Source organism: Rhizopus delemar, genomic scaffold, assembly GCF_000149305.1.
Source record: "Rhizopus delemar RA 99-880 supercont3.10 genomic scaffold, whole genome shotgun sequence".
Classification (NCBI taxonomy): Eukaryota; Fungi; Mucoromycota; class Mucoromycetes; order Mucorales; family Rhizopodaceae; genus Rhizopus; species Rhizopus delemar.
The window spans coordinates 400,027-419,601 of NW_027137836.1; the positions used below are offsets into that span (position 1 = coordinate 400,027).

The 19,575-nt window shown below is 38.7% G+C and overlaps 5 protein-coding genes across 5 annotated transcripts; 2 read left to right on the plus strand and 3 right to left on the minus strand.

Moving 5' to 3' along the window:
• Positions 1-379: 379 nt before the first annotated feature.
• Positions 380-2,323, plus strand: RO3G_12099 (uncharacterized protein; the record flags this gene model as incomplete). Its single annotated transcript, XM_067666683.1, has 8 exons — positions 380-519; positions 651-967; positions 1,016-1,163; positions 1,306-1,349; positions 1,479-1,636; positions 1,691-2,088; positions 2,192-2,251; positions 2,302-2,323. 8 exons carry the CDS (start codon positions 380-382, stop codon positions 2,321-2,323), a joined length of 1,287 nt encoding a protein of 428 aa, XP_067522784.1.
• Positions 2,324-5,214: 2,891 nt separating this feature from the next.
• On the minus strand, positions 5,215-5,971 carry RO3G_12100 (uncharacterized protein; the record flags this gene model as incomplete). Its single annotated transcript, XM_067666684.1, has 3 exons — positions 5,215-5,525; positions 5,579-5,647; positions 5,716-5,971. 3 exons carry the CDS (start codon positions 5,969-5,971, stop codon positions 5,215-5,217), a joined length of 636 nt encoding a protein of 211 aa, XP_067522785.1.
• Positions 5,972-8,954: 2,983 nt separating this feature from the next.
• On the plus strand, positions 8,955-10,804 carry RO3G_12101 (uncharacterized protein; the record flags this gene model as incomplete). The annotated part of the gene is made up of 5 exons (XM_067666685.1): positions 8,955-9,186; positions 9,240-9,377; positions 9,432-10,170; positions 10,221-10,652; positions 10,708-10,804. The coding sequence occupies 5 exons, from the start codon at positions 8,955-8,957 to the stop codon at positions 10,802-10,804; spliced, it is 1,638 nt and encodes a 545-aa protein (XP_067522786.1).
• Positions 10,805-11,448: 644 nt separating this feature from the next.
• Positions 11,449-13,960, minus strand: RO3G_12102 (uncharacterized protein; the record flags this gene model as incomplete). The annotated part of the gene is made up of 5 exons (XM_067666686.1): positions 11,449-12,527; positions 12,575-12,988; positions 13,039-13,143; positions 13,190-13,438; positions 13,501-13,960. The coding sequence occupies 5 exons, from the start codon at positions 13,958-13,960 to the stop codon at positions 11,449-11,451; spliced, it is 2,307 nt and encodes a 768-aa protein (XP_067522787.1).
• A 1,290-nt stretch (positions 13,961-15,250) lies between these two features.
• Positions 15,251-17,120, minus strand: RO3G_12103 (uncharacterized protein; the record flags this gene model as incomplete). The annotated part of the gene is made up of 7 exons (XM_067666687.1): positions 15,251-15,405; positions 15,469-15,734; positions 15,822-16,307; positions 16,369-16,488; positions 16,544-16,703; positions 16,755-16,828; positions 16,879-17,120. The coding sequence occupies 7 exons, from the start codon at positions 17,118-17,120 to the stop codon at positions 15,251-15,253; spliced, it is 1,503 nt and encodes a 500-aa protein (XP_067522788.1).
• Between the last annotated feature and the right edge of the window lie 2,455 nt (positions 17,121-19,575).

Genomic DNA, 19,575 nt, shown 5'->3' on the forward strand with positions numbered 1-19,575 from the left:
GGTCCAGGTTCGTGTGACTCTGTGAAAGCAAAGAATCCCTTTTATTTGTCAACTCATTGACCGGTTTGTTTTCAAAAAGACGAGTCATAAAGGTTCCTTTCTTGGATTAAACGAACCTCAAAAAAAGCAATCCATTTTTAGAGAATCGTCCAATTGGTGGTAGAACCAGTCTCACACACACACACACATACACACTTTGGGCTGATCTTCATTTTAATTGGATCTGTGTGACTTTTCACTTTCTGCCTTTTTTTAATCTGCATACAAAACAAAATAATAATCCGTGTTTAAACTGTCTTTTATATAATTTTCCTTTAATAAAACAACCCAAAAAAAAAAAGAAAAAAAAGAAAAATCACTTGTTTTTACTATACCAAATATGCAAATTACAAAAAACACTTCACCCAAGACAACAACAAAGACCATTGCAAAGTCTTCGTCAAGTAATTTATTAAACAATATTAAAAAAGAAGAACTGGTCAGGTTGATGATGCAGTCATTAATTGATCTTGGTTATCAGTAAACACACTCTTTCTATCCCTTTTCCTCCTTTCTTATCCCTTTTTTTCTTGTAGAGAAACAGCTTCCGCTCTACAGACAGAGTCTGGCATCTCTTTAGAGTCAGACATTGTATCCTATTTTCGTTCTAGCATCTTGAAAGGAGATTGGGCATTAGCAGAGACTCTCTTGGGCGATTTACCCTTTATCTCCCACAGTCCGAATGTGGTAGCCAAAGTTCAGTTTTTGATTCGACAACAAAAATTTTTGGAACTTTTAGAAAAGAATGAAACGATGCAAGCACTGTACGTGTTGCGCAATGAGATTACGCCCTTGGGAGAGAATACGGATCGATTGCATCAATTATCCAGTTTGGTCTTGTGTTCTTCGATAGAGGATGTCATGACACAAGCTCAGTGGGATGGAACCAACGGTAGTTCAAGGGAACTTTTATTGATTGAATTACAGAGTAAAGAGCTAGATAGGATCATATGTTGATGTTGCTAATAGACTGTAGACTATATTGAATCATCTGCAATGATACCTAAGCACAGGCTATTAAGTTTAATTAACCAAGCGGTCGAATGGCAAAAGAGACAATGCTTTTATCATAATCCAAGGAAAGAATTTGAATTTTCATTGTTTTCAGATCATGTCTGTGATAGGTAAAAGAAACAAGTTAGAGTGTGTGATGTTGGCTAATGATCCCTTGTAGAGATGTATTTCCATTACACACGATAGAAGTCTTGCATGGACACATAGATGAGATATGGCATGTTGCTTATTCAAATAACGGGAAATATTTAGCTTCGGTATCCAAAGACAGATCATGTATCATTTGGGACATGGAGGTAATTCGCATTAGAGACTGTACAGATGTGTTGATACGCTCCATTAGACTTTTACACAAATACAGTCATTTAGAAGTGAAGTGAGCGGGTCTTATTGTGCTTGGTCTCCAGATGATTCAAAACTATTAGTATGCGGTACAGACAATGCTGTCAGGTTATGGAACCCTCACACGGGTGTCTTGATGCATACCTTTATACAGCATAAAGATCAGGTGACGAGTTGTGTGTGGTTACCAGACAATGCACATTTCATAACGGGTGCATGCGATAAAGTATTATTTATGTGGGTAAATATTGAAAAATGACATCATCCGTCCATCACCTCACTCACCCTACCACAGTCTGTGGATGACAGGAGTCCGATCGCACGATGGGCCGTTCATCGTACGACGGACATGAAGATGACCAAGGACGGCAAGAGGTTGATTACGATTGGATTGGATAAATGTATTACGATATACAATGTAGAGGATATGAAAATAGTCGAAGTGGGTAAAATTACCGAAGAAGGAACGATCACTTCACTCTCGATCACCAAGGATGGAAAATTTGCACTGGTTAATATCCAAGACATTCAAGAGATTCACTTGTGGGATCTGGATACTTTAGAATTGGCTCATAAATATTCCGGACAAAAGCAAAAAGAATACATTATACGATCTACTATTGGCGGAATAGATGAATCGCTTATTTTGAGTGGTAGTGAAGGTATAAATCGAAATAGAGGTACACGACTGGAGTAACTTATCTGCTGCAGATAATCTTGTCTATATTTGGAGTCGAGATCAGGAAACGTTATTAGACGCACTGGAAGGACATGAAAGTACTGTGAATTGTATTAGTTGGTGTCCTGTTGAACCGATGCAATATGTATCTGCTGGTGATGACAGTACCATTCGAGTGTAAGTTTACTTTTTTACAACTGTATTCACTTAACCTCTGTCTTTTGTAGTTGGGGCGCAAAGAAATTGTAAATGTATGTATGACGCAAACATCGGATATTCAATAAAGGACTAGCTTTTTTTTTTATTATTGTTTTTTTTTTTTTTTTTTTTCTTTCTTTTCCTCTCTCTCTCTGTCCATTGTACTAATTATTTATAAAGATGTCGTCCAAAGTTCAAAAGATTATGGTCCAACCCATTGTAAGTGCAGAGAAGCAGACAAATGTGCTCACAATAAGATGACTCATTGTAACTTGTAGAATCTTATTTTTAGATACCTTCAAAATGTAAGTTTTTATTCAGAATGGATTAATCAATAAAAACAATGACTGAAAAAAAAGAATGAAATATATAGAAATCAAGAGTTCAAATTTGGTTGTTTGAAAAGAGTGATTTAAGAATTGAAGGACAAATCATTGTAAGAGAGAAAAGAAAAAGACACTCTTTGTTTTAACGCGTTTCTCCTGTAGGGTTTTGACGAATTTATGAATCTAGTACTTGAAGCCGCCGAAGAAGTGGATGTAAAGAACAAAACAAGAGTTAAAATTGGTAAAAAAGCAAAGAAGTGTGAAGCGAGCAATTGATTTATGCATGCATTAGGTCGAGTTTTATTAAAGGGAGACAACATCACTCTGATACAAGCAGCAGAAAATTAAAAGTGTCATTTGTGTGAGCGTGTAATAAAAGGAATAGAAAAAGAAGAAAAAGAAGAGAAACAACCCCTCTTGTTTTCACAAAAGAGAAAAGAAGATCATTTTTATTGTATTTAAAGTGACATGATTGATGAGCAAAACAAGTCTGTTGTCGTTGAGAACTACATTTTGTATATCGTGTTCATCAGTTGCTCTTATATTCTATTTTGATTCATTTTTCTTTTATTTCCTTCATACGTCTTCAAAATGTTTTTTTTTAAAGCTTAGGATGAAATAGAACTGTATTCAATGGTTGAATTTGTTTCCTGTAAAAATATACCATGTTTGTATTTAGTTCATTTAGGCTTTCGACAGTAACATCATTGAAGTCGGTATGGTTGTTAGGGTTACAACCCACATGCCTTATAGCCCAATAGCTTGAAGAGTCATCTTGATGATTGCATGATATATTTGTGTTGCATTCATTAAATCATTCAAAATCTCTTCTAACCCATCCATCTCATTTCATACTACCCCGCCCACCTACCGTAGGGATGAAAAAAGGAACTGAATAGAAAAATATACGTTTGATTTCATGGACTTTATTTTAAAAATGAAAAAGAATGCATTGGATATCCAATGGAGCACAAGAACAGCCGCCCGAACAAGATCAAAGAAAGAAAAAGAGAACAAAAAATCCTTTGGGAAACAGGGGGGCAAAAATAAGACGAAAGAAAAGTGGGTGATAAAGGAATCAGGAAGTCAAGGATGAGAGCTGAACCAACAAAGAAAGCGTTCGTCAAGAGACGTGGTACTCTGAAGAAGTCAGCCATGTTGTTTTGTCAGCCCCAAGAAGGATTGAACAGGCCAGGGGAACCGCCCAGCCATCATGAGGAGTTTATCAAAAAGGGAATGATAAAGCACCAGGCACGATTGCAGAAATGCAAAGCCATGGGTATCTATCGAGACCATGGTGGATGGATGTCTTGGGCATGGCTTTGGTTTGCCTCCAAATAACTCACCACGACGCTAGCGAATACAATGGCTTTGTTCTTGCGTTGTCCTAGGTCTCCAGAGGAGAAGATCCATCACGAGGGTGGGCAACAATGGCAAAATAGCCTAGACCCCGCGATCCTGCATCCTTTGTAGCAGATACTGGAGTCGATCGGTACGAGAGGATGGATTTTTGATAGCATCCAGCCTTGGTTGTCATCCACCGTCCCTTTGTACAATGATCCTCGGGTGTTGGACATGAGGTAAGAGGGGCGGCTGAGTATCGTCTGGTACATGGAGGGAGCGATAAAGAAACTAGGCTTGCAAAATGGAAACGCTTCCTGTCATCGCAGGTCGTTTCGCCCATAGGAACCATCCCTTTCGTTCACGACCTGTCCCTCTTTCTTTTGCATTTGTTTTCTGTATCGCACGCTGTGAGCTTGTGAAGAGGTGGCTCGTCAGTCCATCTGTGGGCAAACATGATTTGCATAGCACCTTGAAGAAATCAGTTGTGAGAAACGAGTAGGATTGACCTCTCCTGTTGTGCTGAGGGATGTTTATAGTGACTGATACTTTGGAACAGTTTCAGTGAACAAGAGCTTGAAAGCCGCCAGGTCTGAATGGGGACACACCAAGGGTAAGCAAACAAAGATGGACGAGGCAGGGCATGCTCATACAGTTTGCAAGTCAAGAGGCGCAGTAGGATGATTCAGAGTAACACATTTTGCTGAATTCCACCTTTACGAACTTGTAAGCCATGAGTTTCACACGTCTTGAGTAACTCAACCCGAATGTGTCGGTCGACAATGAGTACAACACCACCAGTGTAGAGTGGGCAATTTAGTAACAGGATGGCTTCTTTAGCAGACAGATCGTCCGTCATCCATCGAGACCACCCTATGGAAGGAAGTGGGTGAATGTATACCAAGGGCAGGTGAGGAAAAACGCCGGGTAGACAACAGCACCCCTTTTTTGGATCACTGAAATATAAAAATATCCATTCTTTCGCTGCCAACTCTTTTATTTTAAAATGGCAACTCTACCATTTTGGGAGGTATGACCGTATTCTATATTTAGTCTACCTGAACCCAATCACTGACAACAGCCTTTTGAACATCGACACACAATGTGTACTAATGATCCTTGTTGATTTGTTCTGAGGCTCAAATTTGAAAAGTGGGTTCAAAAAAAAGAGAGAGAGGATGCGAGAGATCATTTTGGGAAAAAAAGTATTTATTATTAGAGAGATGTAAAGAAGAAAAAAAAAATTAAAAATAAGCTTTCAGGAAATTTCCTTTTTTAAATAAGAGCGGCGACAACAGCACCGGCGGCAGCCATGATACCGACAGCGGCGACATTCTTGTTACCAGCAGAGGTGTTGACGGAGGCGGCAGAAGTAGAAGCGGCAGCAGGGCTGGAAGAAGCAGGCTTAGAAGCAGCAGAAGTAGAAGCGGCAGCAGAGCTGGAAGAAGCAGGCTTAGAAGCAGCAGAGGAAGAGGCAGCTACTGAAGAGCTGGCAGCGGAGGATGAAGCAGCGGAAGAGGAAGCAGCGGCAGATGAAGAGGGAGCAGCAGATGAAGAAACAGCGCTAGATGAAGATCCAGAAGTTCCTAGAAAAAAAAAATGAATAAAAAAAAAATTTCCCATGTTTCAAAGTAATTACCAGAAGCGGCTTGAATGGTAAAGTAGGGGGTGTAAGAAACGTTAGGGCTAGAACCAAAGCTTAAAGCGTCTATGTATTGACTCGTTAACCTCTTTTTTTTCCCCTTGAAACATTCAATTTTTTTCTATTCAACTTACAGTCAGAGCCAGCGGGAAGAGTGGAGGGAACTGTCCAAGAGTAAGAACCAAGAGAGGAGGCAACATTGCTAGCGACATGACCACCAGTCACGGGAGTAAGAGCAGAGGCAGCACCTTGCAAAAGATCGATGGTAGAGATCGTATCGAAGCCAGCAATGGGAGTCCAAGTGATCGTGGTCGTCTCACCAGCAGTAAGCACTTGGTTGAGAGTGGGTGCGTGAGGAGTCACAATGTTCGTACTCTGGGCAGAGACCATGGTAACAGCAAGAGCAGCAATGGCAGCAACAATGGACTTCATTTCTATAAGGAAAGGGGAGAAGAAGAAAAAGGTAAAGAAAAAAAAAAGGAAAAAGGTTGAAAAAGAATCCAATGGCAGCCCTTTTTATATATTTCTTTTGTTGGAGAAGATCTGGAAGAGAGTGTTACACATTGCCATTATTTTTGATCCCAGAATAAGGTTGTACTCTAACAAAAAAAAAAAAAAGGGAAATCACACAAGAATTCACCAATGAGACTTGGATGGATTTTACACAGAAAGCATAACTGTGGGCTTCAAAAAAGAAAAGGAAATAAATCATTTTGTGTTTTTTTTTCAAGCCTTACTCTTTATTGTTTATTTTCCACTGGCTTATCTGATTTTAGTGGAGAATTAAAATAATTTACCCTCTTTTCTTTTTTTTTTGCCTTTTGAACAATCATACAGTTTGTGTTACACTCAATTTATAACTTAGGTACCTGTATTTTATTTTCAGTGATGAAATTTATGTCTTACATGTAATAAAAAAGATAAGCTTTGTATTCCATGAAAGAATGAGTGAGAAAAGGGAATAAAAGTATGAAGGTATCATCTGTACACATCATGAATACAAATTAATATCTACTGTGAACGAAAGGTATAAATAATACTTTAATGGGAGAATGTATCCTCTATTTTCTTTTCCTATGAACAGTAAATTATATAAAACTGGTATTTCAGACAAGTAAATTACAAAAGGTATTTTACCGCTTTTCATTACAGTCACAAGGTACTTTATTAAAGTCAGAATAAAGAATCGTAGAATTAGAAAAATCTGTATTTGTAAATACAATGAAATATGCTTACTATCGTATTTGAGCTATTATAAGGATGATCAAGTTGAATGGTTTCATGGAGAGGAATATACTTTTTCAGTCAATCATCAAAAGTTGAATGTGTTAGCAAAAGGGGGGGGGGACATTATTTTATGATCAGATCTTGACACAAGCAGTGAAATACAAATCAAATCACACTACCCATCTATGTTTATATCATTCAACACAAGTCAAAAGTGTTACTCAATCCACTTTGAGGAACATTCAAACAAAATAGGGAAACTTCTTTTAGACCACATATCCCCTCCTCAACAACGTATACGTGATGGAACAAGAGTGCATGTACCGTAGGGACTATTGGTTCAATTGAATGAGCAACCAAGTAGAATAAACATAGCTTAAACGAGATTTTGAATCACTCATGATAACATGATCTGAAAGAGAGAGAGAGACTTTTATGGTAATTGAGCAAGGCAAGGAACGATTGGAGATGAATGGGATGAGACTCATTTTGTCTAAAGTCAAACCTGGATGGGTGGTGTAGGAGAGTGACATAGGTTGTACGACTGGATTGGATTGTGTGCATTGGGATGATTGAGAGATAAGTGATGAAAGCAGGTTGGATTCGGATCGACCTGGCTGTGTGCGCAAGGGTTAATGCCTCAATCAGCTTTATCCACCGCTCTGTTGAACAAGCAAGCCTTGTTCCAATATCAAGTACGATCACAACAGCAAGGTTGAGTGATACGTTATAACCAAAACAACAATACAATCACACGAATCGATGTACTTGTCTTGCTTTCATTTCAGCACTGTCCAAAGACCGTGACAACAAGTCATTTGCCACACTGTAGGTGTTTCTGCTCAAGATATGAAACCTTTTCTATTCTTCAGCAACCCCAAGACGGATGAAAATCAAGCCGGTACAAGGAAGGATGGCTGGATTGTTATTGCAAAAAATAAGTGTAAGATGCAGTATGGAGATGACTGATACCCACAATCTACTTTACATCGACCATTCCTCAATCTTACTAGTTATATTCTGCTATCCTATGCTTCTTCAAAACATCGCTACTTGCACCAAGGTATGACCATCACTTGTTACGTATTTAAAATAGAAGGATCTCTACTTACAAATCATAGCACAAAGGAATACTTGGCTACTTGTCAATTGATTTGATCAAGAGAATGATCGCTGTCTGCGAAACTCAAGGTAACATCGATCACCTAAGCGTTTGAACAAGCCAGGTTTCACAGCCAAAAGGTAGTGTTGCTTAGAACGTGATTGGCCTGTTCATTTGATTTGCTGGGTATCAAAGCATGTATGAAAGGAACGGTTGTATTGGGTCATTCTACAAAAGGGGAAAGAAACTAGGTGAGGATAAAAAAAAAAGATGTCTTTTAAAAAAAAGCACAAGCCATAATGCATAAAAGCAACAATTGTATGTGTCCATAGAACCATCTTTTCTTCTTTCTCATTAATCTTGTCCCACCCTGTTTTATTTCCCTTTTGCTCTCAAAAAAAGCATTATTTAACCAAACAATCTTTTGTATTTTTAAACGGCTTTCATTGATTCATAAGGCTGCTTTGTGCTCTTTAGAAATCGACCTGCAAGTGTTTCAAGATCCTTAACAAAGCCACATGGGTACAAGCGTTGGCTTCCTGTTTGTTACGATAGAAGGGTGAACAAAGAGTATGTGAGGGGTATTTTTCCCATGGTCCTTGGAATAATCCCCACTTTTGCTTTCTATTGTTTGGACTAAGCCCAAGTGAGTACGAGGTGTATGTTCTCATCGATCGATAGAGGTCCTATTCAACTTGTAGCCAATGTGTACGTTCCGATCCTACAAAGATGCATTACAGATGATCACCCTTGGCATGACTACATTCCAAACTGACTGTGTTCTGTATACCCTTCATGCTTGATCCTAGAGGAACCTGGATGATGATAAATACGATTCAATCTATCTTTCTTTTAGGCCAAATCAATTGCTGTTTTTTCGGAAAAGGAAGACTCCGCAGAACACTCCGTACAACATTTTCCGCAGCAATCGACTTGGACGAATTGCATAAGGCTGTCACTTTTACCAATAAAGTGCAGAATTTATTTTTTTTTTAATTTTATTTTTTTCCTTTCAGTTTAAACAAAAAAAGACTAGTTCAAGCCATGAGAGGACATCACAAAGGATCAAGAGGTCGTGGAAGACAAGGAGGCCGTGGTAGAGGGGGTCGTGGTAGAGGAGGTCATGGTAGAGGAGGTCGTAGAGAGTTGATTCCTACTCGAGATGGCTTTTTATATCGTCCAGAAACCAATGTCGATTATTTTGAGTTGGAAGACGACTTTAGAATTTATGGACAGTTCAGTAGCGACGAACAAGACAGCCCACCAGAAAACCTGAGTAAATATAATAAAATAATAAAGTGGACAAGGCTTGACTGTGATTGAGTATAGAAAAGAAAAAGCATCCGCAGCAAAAGAAGAAGGGAGATCATAAATCATTTGAACCTAAACCTTCAAAGGGACAGAAAAAGACAATGTATCTTCAACCCTTGAATTTTCAAAAATCAAGCGAATCACCCGACAACAAAGGTTTGAAAGACATTAAAAAGAGAGAAAATGAAAACTTACTTTTTTTTATAAAAGAGGAGGATACGAGTGAATTGGATGAAGCCACACTGCGTTCAATGGCCGATCTTTCTTTAAAGGAACCAAAGCAAACACAAGGCGAAAGTTCCAAGGACACAAGTTATTTATCAAAGAGTCAAGGGGATGAGAGTACGGAGGATAGCATTGAGGACTTTGAAAGTGATTTTGATGAGAGTGAAGGAGAGGATGACCTCTATCGTGATGGATACCTTAATGACACAGAAGAAGATGAACTGCTAGAAGAAGACATGTTAATCATGGAAGATTATGTGGAGAATATGTTGCTTCAAAGCGATGAAGATTTAGAAGAGTTCATTGCTTCCACACGATGGCAAGAGGAGGAAGAGGAACCATCGGAAGAGTATGATTATGATGCGTTGAATGAAACAAAAGATCAGCGAGTGAGAAGGATCTTGACGGAAATGGAGGAAGAAGAGGCCATGATGACAAAAGACAATATTCATAAGCAGATCATGAAAAGCAGTAAAAAGAAAATACGTGACGCCAGTGATGCCGTTGTGGATCCCGAGATCTTTGGACAGACATTAGAAGCCGCCATCTCACAGGTTCCTCCAAGCTTACGGCCAGGCATGCGTGCATGGTATGAAAAGCAGCAGAAGAGAGAAGAAGAAAAGAAGAAGAAGAAGGAGATGAAAGAAAAGAGAAAACAAAAGCAAAAGGGTAAAAACAAGGAGAAAGAAGCGAAAGAACAACCGAGCTTGATTAAAATTGACAAGTAAGCTTCCTTTAAAAAAATCCTTTTTTATTCATCCTTTTGATGTATAGACGTTTGAGAGATTTTATTCAAGACGCTTCCATCGCTAGCTTTGAGTTTGCGCCTATGCCAGGTCTTTTGAGAAAGCAAGTACATATCCTTTCTGAATATTATAATTTGTATTCTAAAGGAACTGGACATCGTGAAATACGACATATCGTCGTCAGAAAGACACCAGAGACCTACTTGCCAGCCAATCGAAGTGCCATTGATCGTTATATTTCAGAAATGCAAACCAGCATGGATGAGCACACTCGAATCACTCAAAAGCAACTCACACTTCACACAAAAGGAGCAAGACAGCCAAAGAATAATAAAAAGAAGGAGAAAGACAAGAAGGCAACGAAAAAGAAGGGCATGGCAACACACGGCACCATTGTGGGTCAAAACGTGGCACCGATCGGAGATGATAACATTGGACACCGCATGTTGGCTGCGATGGGGTAAGTGTCATAGCTAGCAAAAGAGGACATTTATTTATTTTGAGGGATATATTAGATGGCAGCAAGGACAAGCATTGGGAACGAGCAACAATGGCATCACGGCTCCACTTGAAGCTGTGATTCGTCGAGACAAATTGGGTCTTGGTTTATAATAAATAGAAATGGTTTTGCTGCAACTCATTATTGCCAAAGGGTCTTGACCATCTTGCGTTGTCGTGCCTTCTCTTGGGCTGTTTCTACTCTCTTTTCTTCCTTTTCAGCGACGGCCAGGGCTCGAGCAATCTTCTTTTGCTTTTTACTGTTGGATCCCTTTTTCACGCCTCCTTTCTTTACTTTATGTACGGATGCATTTGGTTTTTTAAGATCGATCGCTTGTTTACGAGCATGTAATAATTTTAATTCTTGTTGGACTCTTTCCTTTGCTGTGTCATATGCGATGGTTAAATATGATTAAAAACCGTTTTATCCTTTGTACCATTCTGAGGTTCATTATCAGCATGAGCATATTTAGAGACAGGTTGATTTCCAGTTTGAACTACCAGTTAAACAGTTAATCAAAACAAACAGGCATCTTGAACTTCAAAACAACTTACGATCTTGAGGCATGATTCAAGTTTTTTTTTTTATTATTTGGGAAAAAAAAAAGAAAGAGCAACCAAGTGGCTTATTAAAGTATTTCTATGGATCGACAGCGGGAGAGAAAGATCGGAATGACTGCTTTTCTACTTTGAACAGCAGCCATAAAGACGTGTCTCCTACGTAAACTCTGTTTTGGATGTGATGATGATACAGGGTTTTATTGATACATGCGAGCCGCCGTCTCGGCTTCTTCTTGTTCTGCCACACTCGGCTGCTCCCTGTCCAAAATCGGTTGATAGCCAGCTCGGGCTGAGGACACGCGCATAAAGACCACATAGGCCACGGTGAGCACCAGACCGATCAGGCCGATCCAGAAAAGGGCAGCAAAGAGGGACCGTGCCCGACTGGTGTCCTCCACAGGCCAGAGGACGGCATCGATCTCGATCACCATCCCGCCCTGGTGAAGATGGCCAAGGTCAAGGACATGCGCATGCATCCCCGGCGGTTGTCCAAGCACCCTGACCATCCTCGTACCCGACCCGGTCGATTCCAACACGACCCTGTTGGCCGCCGAGGTCAGTAGGGTGTTGTGTTCACCCCAGAGGACCTTTGGCTTGCGGGGCAAGATGTGAAGTTTGGCCAGCCGTGTCAATTGAGCGGTGTCGTTCCAGAGCGACTCGAGGTCGAGCTGCTCAAAGGCCCTGTCGGTCGGGGCCAGGACGAGCCAGTCGGTGCCTTCGATTTGATCCTTCAGACCGGTCCGGGTGAGGACGATCTCCATCAGGTTGGCCTCGATGCCTCTCAGCAGACGACGATGGCTGATCTGGACCGTAGGGGGGATCTGGAGGGTGTGTACCATGTGAACCACGCCATTCGAGACAGGCAGGTCGGATGCTTCCACCAGGGCAGATCCGAACCGGACGTGCTGTCGGGTGCTGTTGATCAGGCGCGTTTCGTTTGTCAGCAAGGTGTCGACGGGCTGTAGGCCGTGATGGAGCAAGTCCTGGTAATAGAGGGGGGACAGGGCAACGTGGTATTCCAGGATCTTTCGAAGGTCACGGTGGCCAGAAGGATGAAAGAGGTAGCGGGAGACAAGGCCGAGGGAGCGAAAGGCTTGATTGGTGGGAGCAAACAAGGTGATACCCTTGGCCGATCTGATCTTGTCCGCTGCGTTCGAGATGTAGATGGCCGCGATAAACGTCGACAGGTTGAGATCGACGACGAGCGTACTGAAGATGTCCAGTGGAAGGCCCAGTGGTTTGGAAATTCGATAGATGATGTTTCCATCGATAGACACTAGACAATCAAGTCAGAAGTCATGTACTCTATCCATCGCATCTTACTCTCTTTGCCAACCACTTTTTGGTGATTGAAACTATAAGCCGAGTTCATCAAACCCTTTTCTTCTCTCGTGTTTCTATCCACATGAACCACAAGCCGTTGGGGTCGGTTGTTGAGCATCGAAGAGTTGTAAAGGGTCTTGAGTAGCATCATGTCGTATAAATTTTCTGAGGGATAAGCACCTTGGATGATGTGATAGGTCAACCACTGTATCTTTTGATTATTGGGAATGTCATCTTCATCCATCATTTCATTCAACGGAGCCAAAATGGTCTTATTGCTACTGATAAGTGAAGTGAGCTGATATTGGTCAATTAAAGAAATAAATTTGGTGGCATTCACGCCAATAAGGTATTTTCGTGTATCAAACACAAACGAGTTTGTGTAAGGCACATCCTCTAATACATGTACAACACCTGTGAAGGATGGCTTAATAAGCAAGTACATAAAATAGGTCTACATTTACCATTAGCAGCAATAATGTCTCTTTCCAAAACTCTTAATCCGTTCACCGTGATCTCATTACAATCGTTCAACTTGATCTTGATTACTTTTCCCGATTCAGTTCCATCTATTTCAATGTCTATCAGTGACTGTGCACATCCTATGTCACCTACAGTTTGTTTCTCCTCTTCCAATATTATCAAAATAAACAGGCTCTGAAACAATCGTGTACTTCAACATCATCTGAAGCTCCTCTAAACCATAGTGGGATATCAAGTAGTCTTGCTCAATCTGTTTAAATCTATCCAATAAATACCGCTTGGATATAAAAGCAGTAAGCGGTTTGTTATTCATCCACAAGGGTACTTTGGCCTTCTTTATTAAATCATACATTTTTCTGTCAAGAGAATAAAGTAAATCCTCTATAAAAAAAAATTTTTTTTTGTGTGAGTGGGCCTGTTCAGTGGGTGATAATAGGATTTACCTAGCGATTTGGGTGGTTCAAGCACACGATTGATGACATGAATCACTGTTTCTTTATTGACAAAGATGTCATTATCCATCATCTTTGCATCATTCACATAATGAATCGTAAACAGCTTTTTCGTCAACTTCATGCGTTGTCCAGACTCGAGATAGCCATCGCGCACATACATGGACTCGACCAGCTGACCATGTCGCATATCCGATGTGATGAGAGGCATAGGCAAGAGGTGATAGAGTAAAGTCTCTCGAGTGATCGCATGAGGGTATTTGGCAAAGGCGATATTGTCTGGTGCGAAAAAGGTGGCTCGTGGTAAGTTGTTGATGAAGGGTATGAGCTCTGTACGTTGCAAGTGGCTGACGAGAGTTGAAAATCTTTCTTGATCAGAGATGATGTCTATGATTGTGCTGTAAGCTAAACAAGAAGCAATCAATGAAATGAATAAAAAGAGTTGTTTCATGTTGGGAAGAAAGAAAAGAGTGTCATGCAAAACCAAAAGTATTTTTACTTGTTCAAACTCCGGTATTTATCTTGTTCTTGACACAGGCTGAGAAAAGGTAAATTCAGCTTGCAAGATTGCTTGTGATACTGATAGGATGTGTTGTTTCAATACTTTAATGACCAAGTTGATTGAATGATTCAGTGTGTGCTTAATGTATCAGCATAAGATGATAAAGTTGTTTTTATATTGACAACATAATAGAGCTCAAGTGTTATAGCTCATGAAAGTAAAGAAAAGACTTGATGACTAGAGATTACTTCTTTTAAACATAGAGCTTATCTCTCTTCTCTCTTTTGATGAACGATTCATGAAGTAACCAGAATAAAGATTCAAGACAACATCACAAAGTAAAGAATCTTATTCCTCCTTTTATTCTTGTACACCTTTTTCGGAAAATATTCGTACACTTTGAGAAAAAAAAAAAATTCGTACAGTGATGGAATAAATTTTAGAACTGTAGGATTTTGTTGTGCACAAGTATATCTGTCTTTGCCCATCTTTTAATCTAAATGTATCAAACCTGAGTTACTTTTTGGCCATCACGCTTGACAGGTTAATAGTAAGTGTCTCCCTTAAACTCGATCTGTGATTGTCTTTCATGACTTTATATCAGATTGGGATGTTTTTCAATTGTTCAAACTAAGATACTACTTTTAAGAAAAGAAGGATTTTAACCAAACATACAATCAAAAAAAAAGCCTCGTGTCCTTTCCTAAAGGATTTTTTTGGGTTGCTTTTTTTTTATATATATTTTATTTTGTTCAGCTTTTGGTAATCCATCAGCCCAAGTTTTAAGTGTTTTTTTGTACTATGCATCCATAACTACAAAGAAGCACAAGTTTTGTAAGCCAGGGTACATCACATGGGCTCCTATTCAAGCCTTTTTCTATTTTTCCCTATTTTCATGCGGCCCTTCAACTCTGTGTAGGCTCCTCAGACTTGGTCCTCCAAATAACTACACATGCCTGTCAACACTTTATGGTCAACAGTTACTTCATCATTGCTATCGTATTTTTCTCCTTTTTCTTGTACATGCTTCTTTGAAAACCTCAAAATAAAGTAAGATTGTAAATTTATCCTTAAAAAAAAAAACAAGCTTGTCCCAAATTTAAATCAAGTCTTCCTCTTTTTTTTTTTTTTTTTTTTTTTTTTTACAAACTACCCATCATCCATTTTTGTAAATATTGTATCGATCATTTTATTGTGCTGCTGAATTTTTAAGTTTAAAAGCAGACATATCTTATCGCTTTAGCGCTTTCCGATGGTCATCTTTAGACCGTGTTTCATTGGCAATGTCAACGCGAGGCTATAAGTAATCGTCTGGTTCTCTACCAGCTTAAATGAATAGCGCCTTAGAATCATAATGATGCATACAAGTGCCTCAAGTGTAGCCAAGTTTTGACCTTTCAAAAAAAAAAAAAAAAAAAAATAAGCGACAAACAAAAAAGACAGGTTGTCTTATTTACCTAAACAAACACGAGGACCAACATGGAAAGCCGACCATTTTGCAGCAGGCTCTCTTCTTAATTTACCGTTTTCATCTATCCATCTTTCCGGAATAAATTCCTTGGCGTCTTCACCCCAAATTCTCTTGCTTCTTCCTTGTGCGTATGAAAGCCAACCGACATATGTTCCTGCTTTGACATGGGTGCCATCAGGCAGCACATCATCATGAACAGCATATTTTTGATTTGAAGAGACCACTGGATATAAGCGAAGTGTTTCATAAAACCTAAGGTGAAGCAGGTTAAGGAGAGCGTGGGATGTGAAAGAGACCTACACGGCATGAACATAGCTCATCTCACTGGCAGCTTCATACAAAGCAGGAGAGTCACGTTCGATCTCGTCTGTAATATTCTTTTCAATCTCTTGGAGCATCTTCTGTTCAACCTGAGGGTGTTGGCTGATACAGTAAAACAACCAGGACACGGCTTGCGCCGTGGTGTCACGGCCAGCGATAATAAAGTTCAAGACGTTATCTCGAAGCTCTCGATCACTCAACATCTCCCCGCATTCATTGGTCGCATTCATGAAACGAGACAGCAGGTCCTTGTGATCCGTCTTGCCTTCTTTCATTTCCTTACGTCTTTGTTCAATGACTTGCTGGGCAAAGCTATCTACTCTGCTGACATTGTAGCGCGTAGTTTTTTCTTTAGAGCAAAACAAGTTCACCAAACCCTCTTTGATCCCCATTAAGGGATCAATAAAGCGCTCGGCACTTAGACGTTGAAGAAAATCAAAAGATACAGCAAAGGGGGCCTTTTCTTTATTCAAAAGTGTGTCCAACTGGATGCCAAACCCAAGACTAAACAAGAAAAAAAGTTGGTTTAGTTTATACAAGGAACAAATAAAAAGAACAACTTTACTATACAAATGAATCCAATGTGAATCTAAACATAACGTCATGAAAATCAATCACTGTTCCTTCTATAGAAGCTTTTTCAAGAATATTATCAAACATAACATGCATTTCTTTAACAAACACACTATATTCAAAAAAAAATTAGCCGTGATTGGGGTTTTTTTTTTTTTTTTACTTACTCTGTGAATTGATCTCTAAAGTTTTTCACGTTGAATATATGACTTGCCGTCTTGCGTTGATATTTCCACTTGTCTCCGTTAGCATTAAAGATACCATAGCCCAAAAGATCATACAGGAATGCTTTTGCTTGGGGCCCCTTTACATAATTGTAAAAGTTTGCTATAAATAAAGATAAACAAAGCTGTTGTTGTTTTTTTCACTGTCACGTACTTTTCAAGATGTATTCGATATTTTGTGGGTCGATTGTAGTGATTGTCTCTGGAATGCCTGCTGCTGGATAGGCTCTATGCGACCGTTTGTTATTAAAAAAAATCGACTCAAATGAGTATCTTACAATGTAAGTGTGTCATGACTTTCAAAGAGCTCCACATTGTAATCATAAAACCTTTCACCATGCTTCAGTATACTTGGAAGGTTACCGACAAGTGGATAACCTTTCACGTTAGGGATGCCCTCAATTCTTTTCCGAAAAAGAGGGCGGTCGTGATATTTTAAAGATAAGAAAACGACGAGGGAAGATAGAGCAGCTCCAGCTAAAGCGATTTGCTGACGAAGGGAAGTATCTTTTATAGACATTATTTTTTTTTTTTTTGGCTTGTGATAAAAAGAAACAAGTGATGTATAAAAGAAAATTACTTTTTTGTTTAATTAATTGAAATTGTTTATTTATATATAAAAAAAAAAGGAGATAATCCGGTTCGCTTTTTTAATAATACAAACATAATATTTGTTTACATCTAGAAAGCCAATTCATATTGGCTGCCCTTGAAGGAGCTCTCCTTATAAATCCTTTATTTGGATCATTTGAGGGATTGCTGCTTAACCTTTTATGTCATTATTCATGCTGAGCATGCGTCTTTTGGTTTAAAAAAAGACCACAAGAAATACCTGAGACTCTTTCTAGCCTATCACAGAGCATGATCGACGTACTTTCGATCACTGACAGCATTCCTGCGCCTTCATTATTACTACGCTTTTTTTAAACAATGCACAGCCTCATAAATTGCAAGCTACTCTAGAAAAAAAAAAAAAAAGCTGGGCATGAGGGTAACATAGGCTAGCCCACATCATTTTATACACATTCTAGAAAAAGTACGACGTTTGCATGCATCTAAAACCATATGCCATAAGCCTGTTCACACGATCCTGTGCTTCTTCTTTTAGAGTTCATTGCAAAACAAGCTATCCGTCTGCGCTTTCGATCTTGGTTTAATGATATAAACATTACAAGAGTTGTTTATAACCAGGTTTGTTCAGGCCATTTAGGTTGACATGAAGAAGACTTTGTATTTAGCTATAAAAATCAAAAAAGATAAATGAAGAGAAATAGAATAGATATAAAAAAAATCATTCAAACAAAAAGTTAATTAGGAAAAGAAGGAGCAATAGTAATAGGATCATGTAGATATCCCTTTTTTTTTCAATAGATGTTAAAGGTTTGGGAAATTTATGTAAAAGATACGTTTCATGTATATAAAAGAAACTATTAAATTCAATAACGAATGATATTTCTGTCGTTAACATGTAACAAAATTACTATTGACTATTCTGAAGCTTGATAAACAAAAAAAATAAGCATTGAACGTACCAAGGCTCGCTTTTATCTGGAATCTTGTTACTAAGAAGCTCTACATAGATTTCGCGAAACTTTACTTATAATCAAAATTTACCCTTATGCTTTGAGATCTATATATAATTATCAAGAATGACCAATTAGTCTTCAGTATAGAGTTTAAGGAAGAATGGTATCAAAGATATCAGTGAACCCTGAATATGCCTTATTCATCATTTCAACACAAACGAATCTTGAAGATTTTGTGAATGAAATGCAAAAGAACATTTTCACCTTTTTTGAAACGATCAGTTTGCCATGATCAATAGCATAAAGAAATATAATATTTTTATTGGATATTTTTCTTTACAGTTATATAAGGAGGAACCTAAGCAATGCATTCCTCCTTATACCAGCAATCGCCGTGGAACTTGCTCATCTTCACAGTCTTAGCTATGAAACCTCTATAGTTCACTTTCCAATACTATTACACAGCAAGTAACCCTCGCATTCGAATTTCATATAACTGACTTCAAGACTTTCAATTTAAAAAAAGATGAAATCCCACAAAGGAGACGCAGCGGATTGGTTGCTTAGACAGGCTACAGATTGAGGAAACCATGGTTTATTAAGAAGAGACGGAATAAAACGCTTTATGCTCAAGACAAGGAATAGAGAAAATATTAAAAAGCAAAAAAGGTATCTTTACAGATGCATCCGGATAGAATTTTAATTGATTCCACGCAGCAATTAAAGTGCAAGTATGGAAATAGCAAGCTTTATATTGATTGGCTGAAAGAAAAGGACAAGAGACACCCTAAATGGATTCAGGCATACAAAACAAAAGCACTGTCCTGAAGGATCAAGTGTTTGAAGAAAACTAAAAAGTGACTTGATCATCGCTTGCTGTTAAAAAATAAACTGTAGCATTGAGTTTTTTTTCATTTTTTAAAAAGTAATATCACTGTCTGGTGTGCTATGTTACATTTGACAAAGAAATCATTTGAATTGTACAGTCGTTCCAACACCAAAGGGCGGCTTTTTTTTTTTTTTTTCAAAAGACCAAGTTAAATGACTGTACTGGCCTGCAAAAATAGGTTAAACACACATCCATGTCACATCAAAGGGAACAAGAGGTGACGAATAGTGAACCTATTTTACAATTCTTATTTTGACACTTTTCATTATGCATTTTTAAGGTGAGCGAGAGCTTTTTGACGCAGAAGATCACGAAAAGTGAATTTATGGGGTCCCCTTTTTTTTCTTTTTTGAAAACTCATCGCCCTGCTGCTGGACAAAACAAAAAATAATTTTTGATGTTTTAGATGTGGGATACATATAGTTGGTTACTTTGCTGATGCTGCTCATGTTGACTCGAATTAGGTAAAAAAAAAAAAATAACTATTATAGATATAATGCTTTACATTACACATATATTTTTATAATGCAGGCAGATAGGTTAAGAATTAATGATATGGA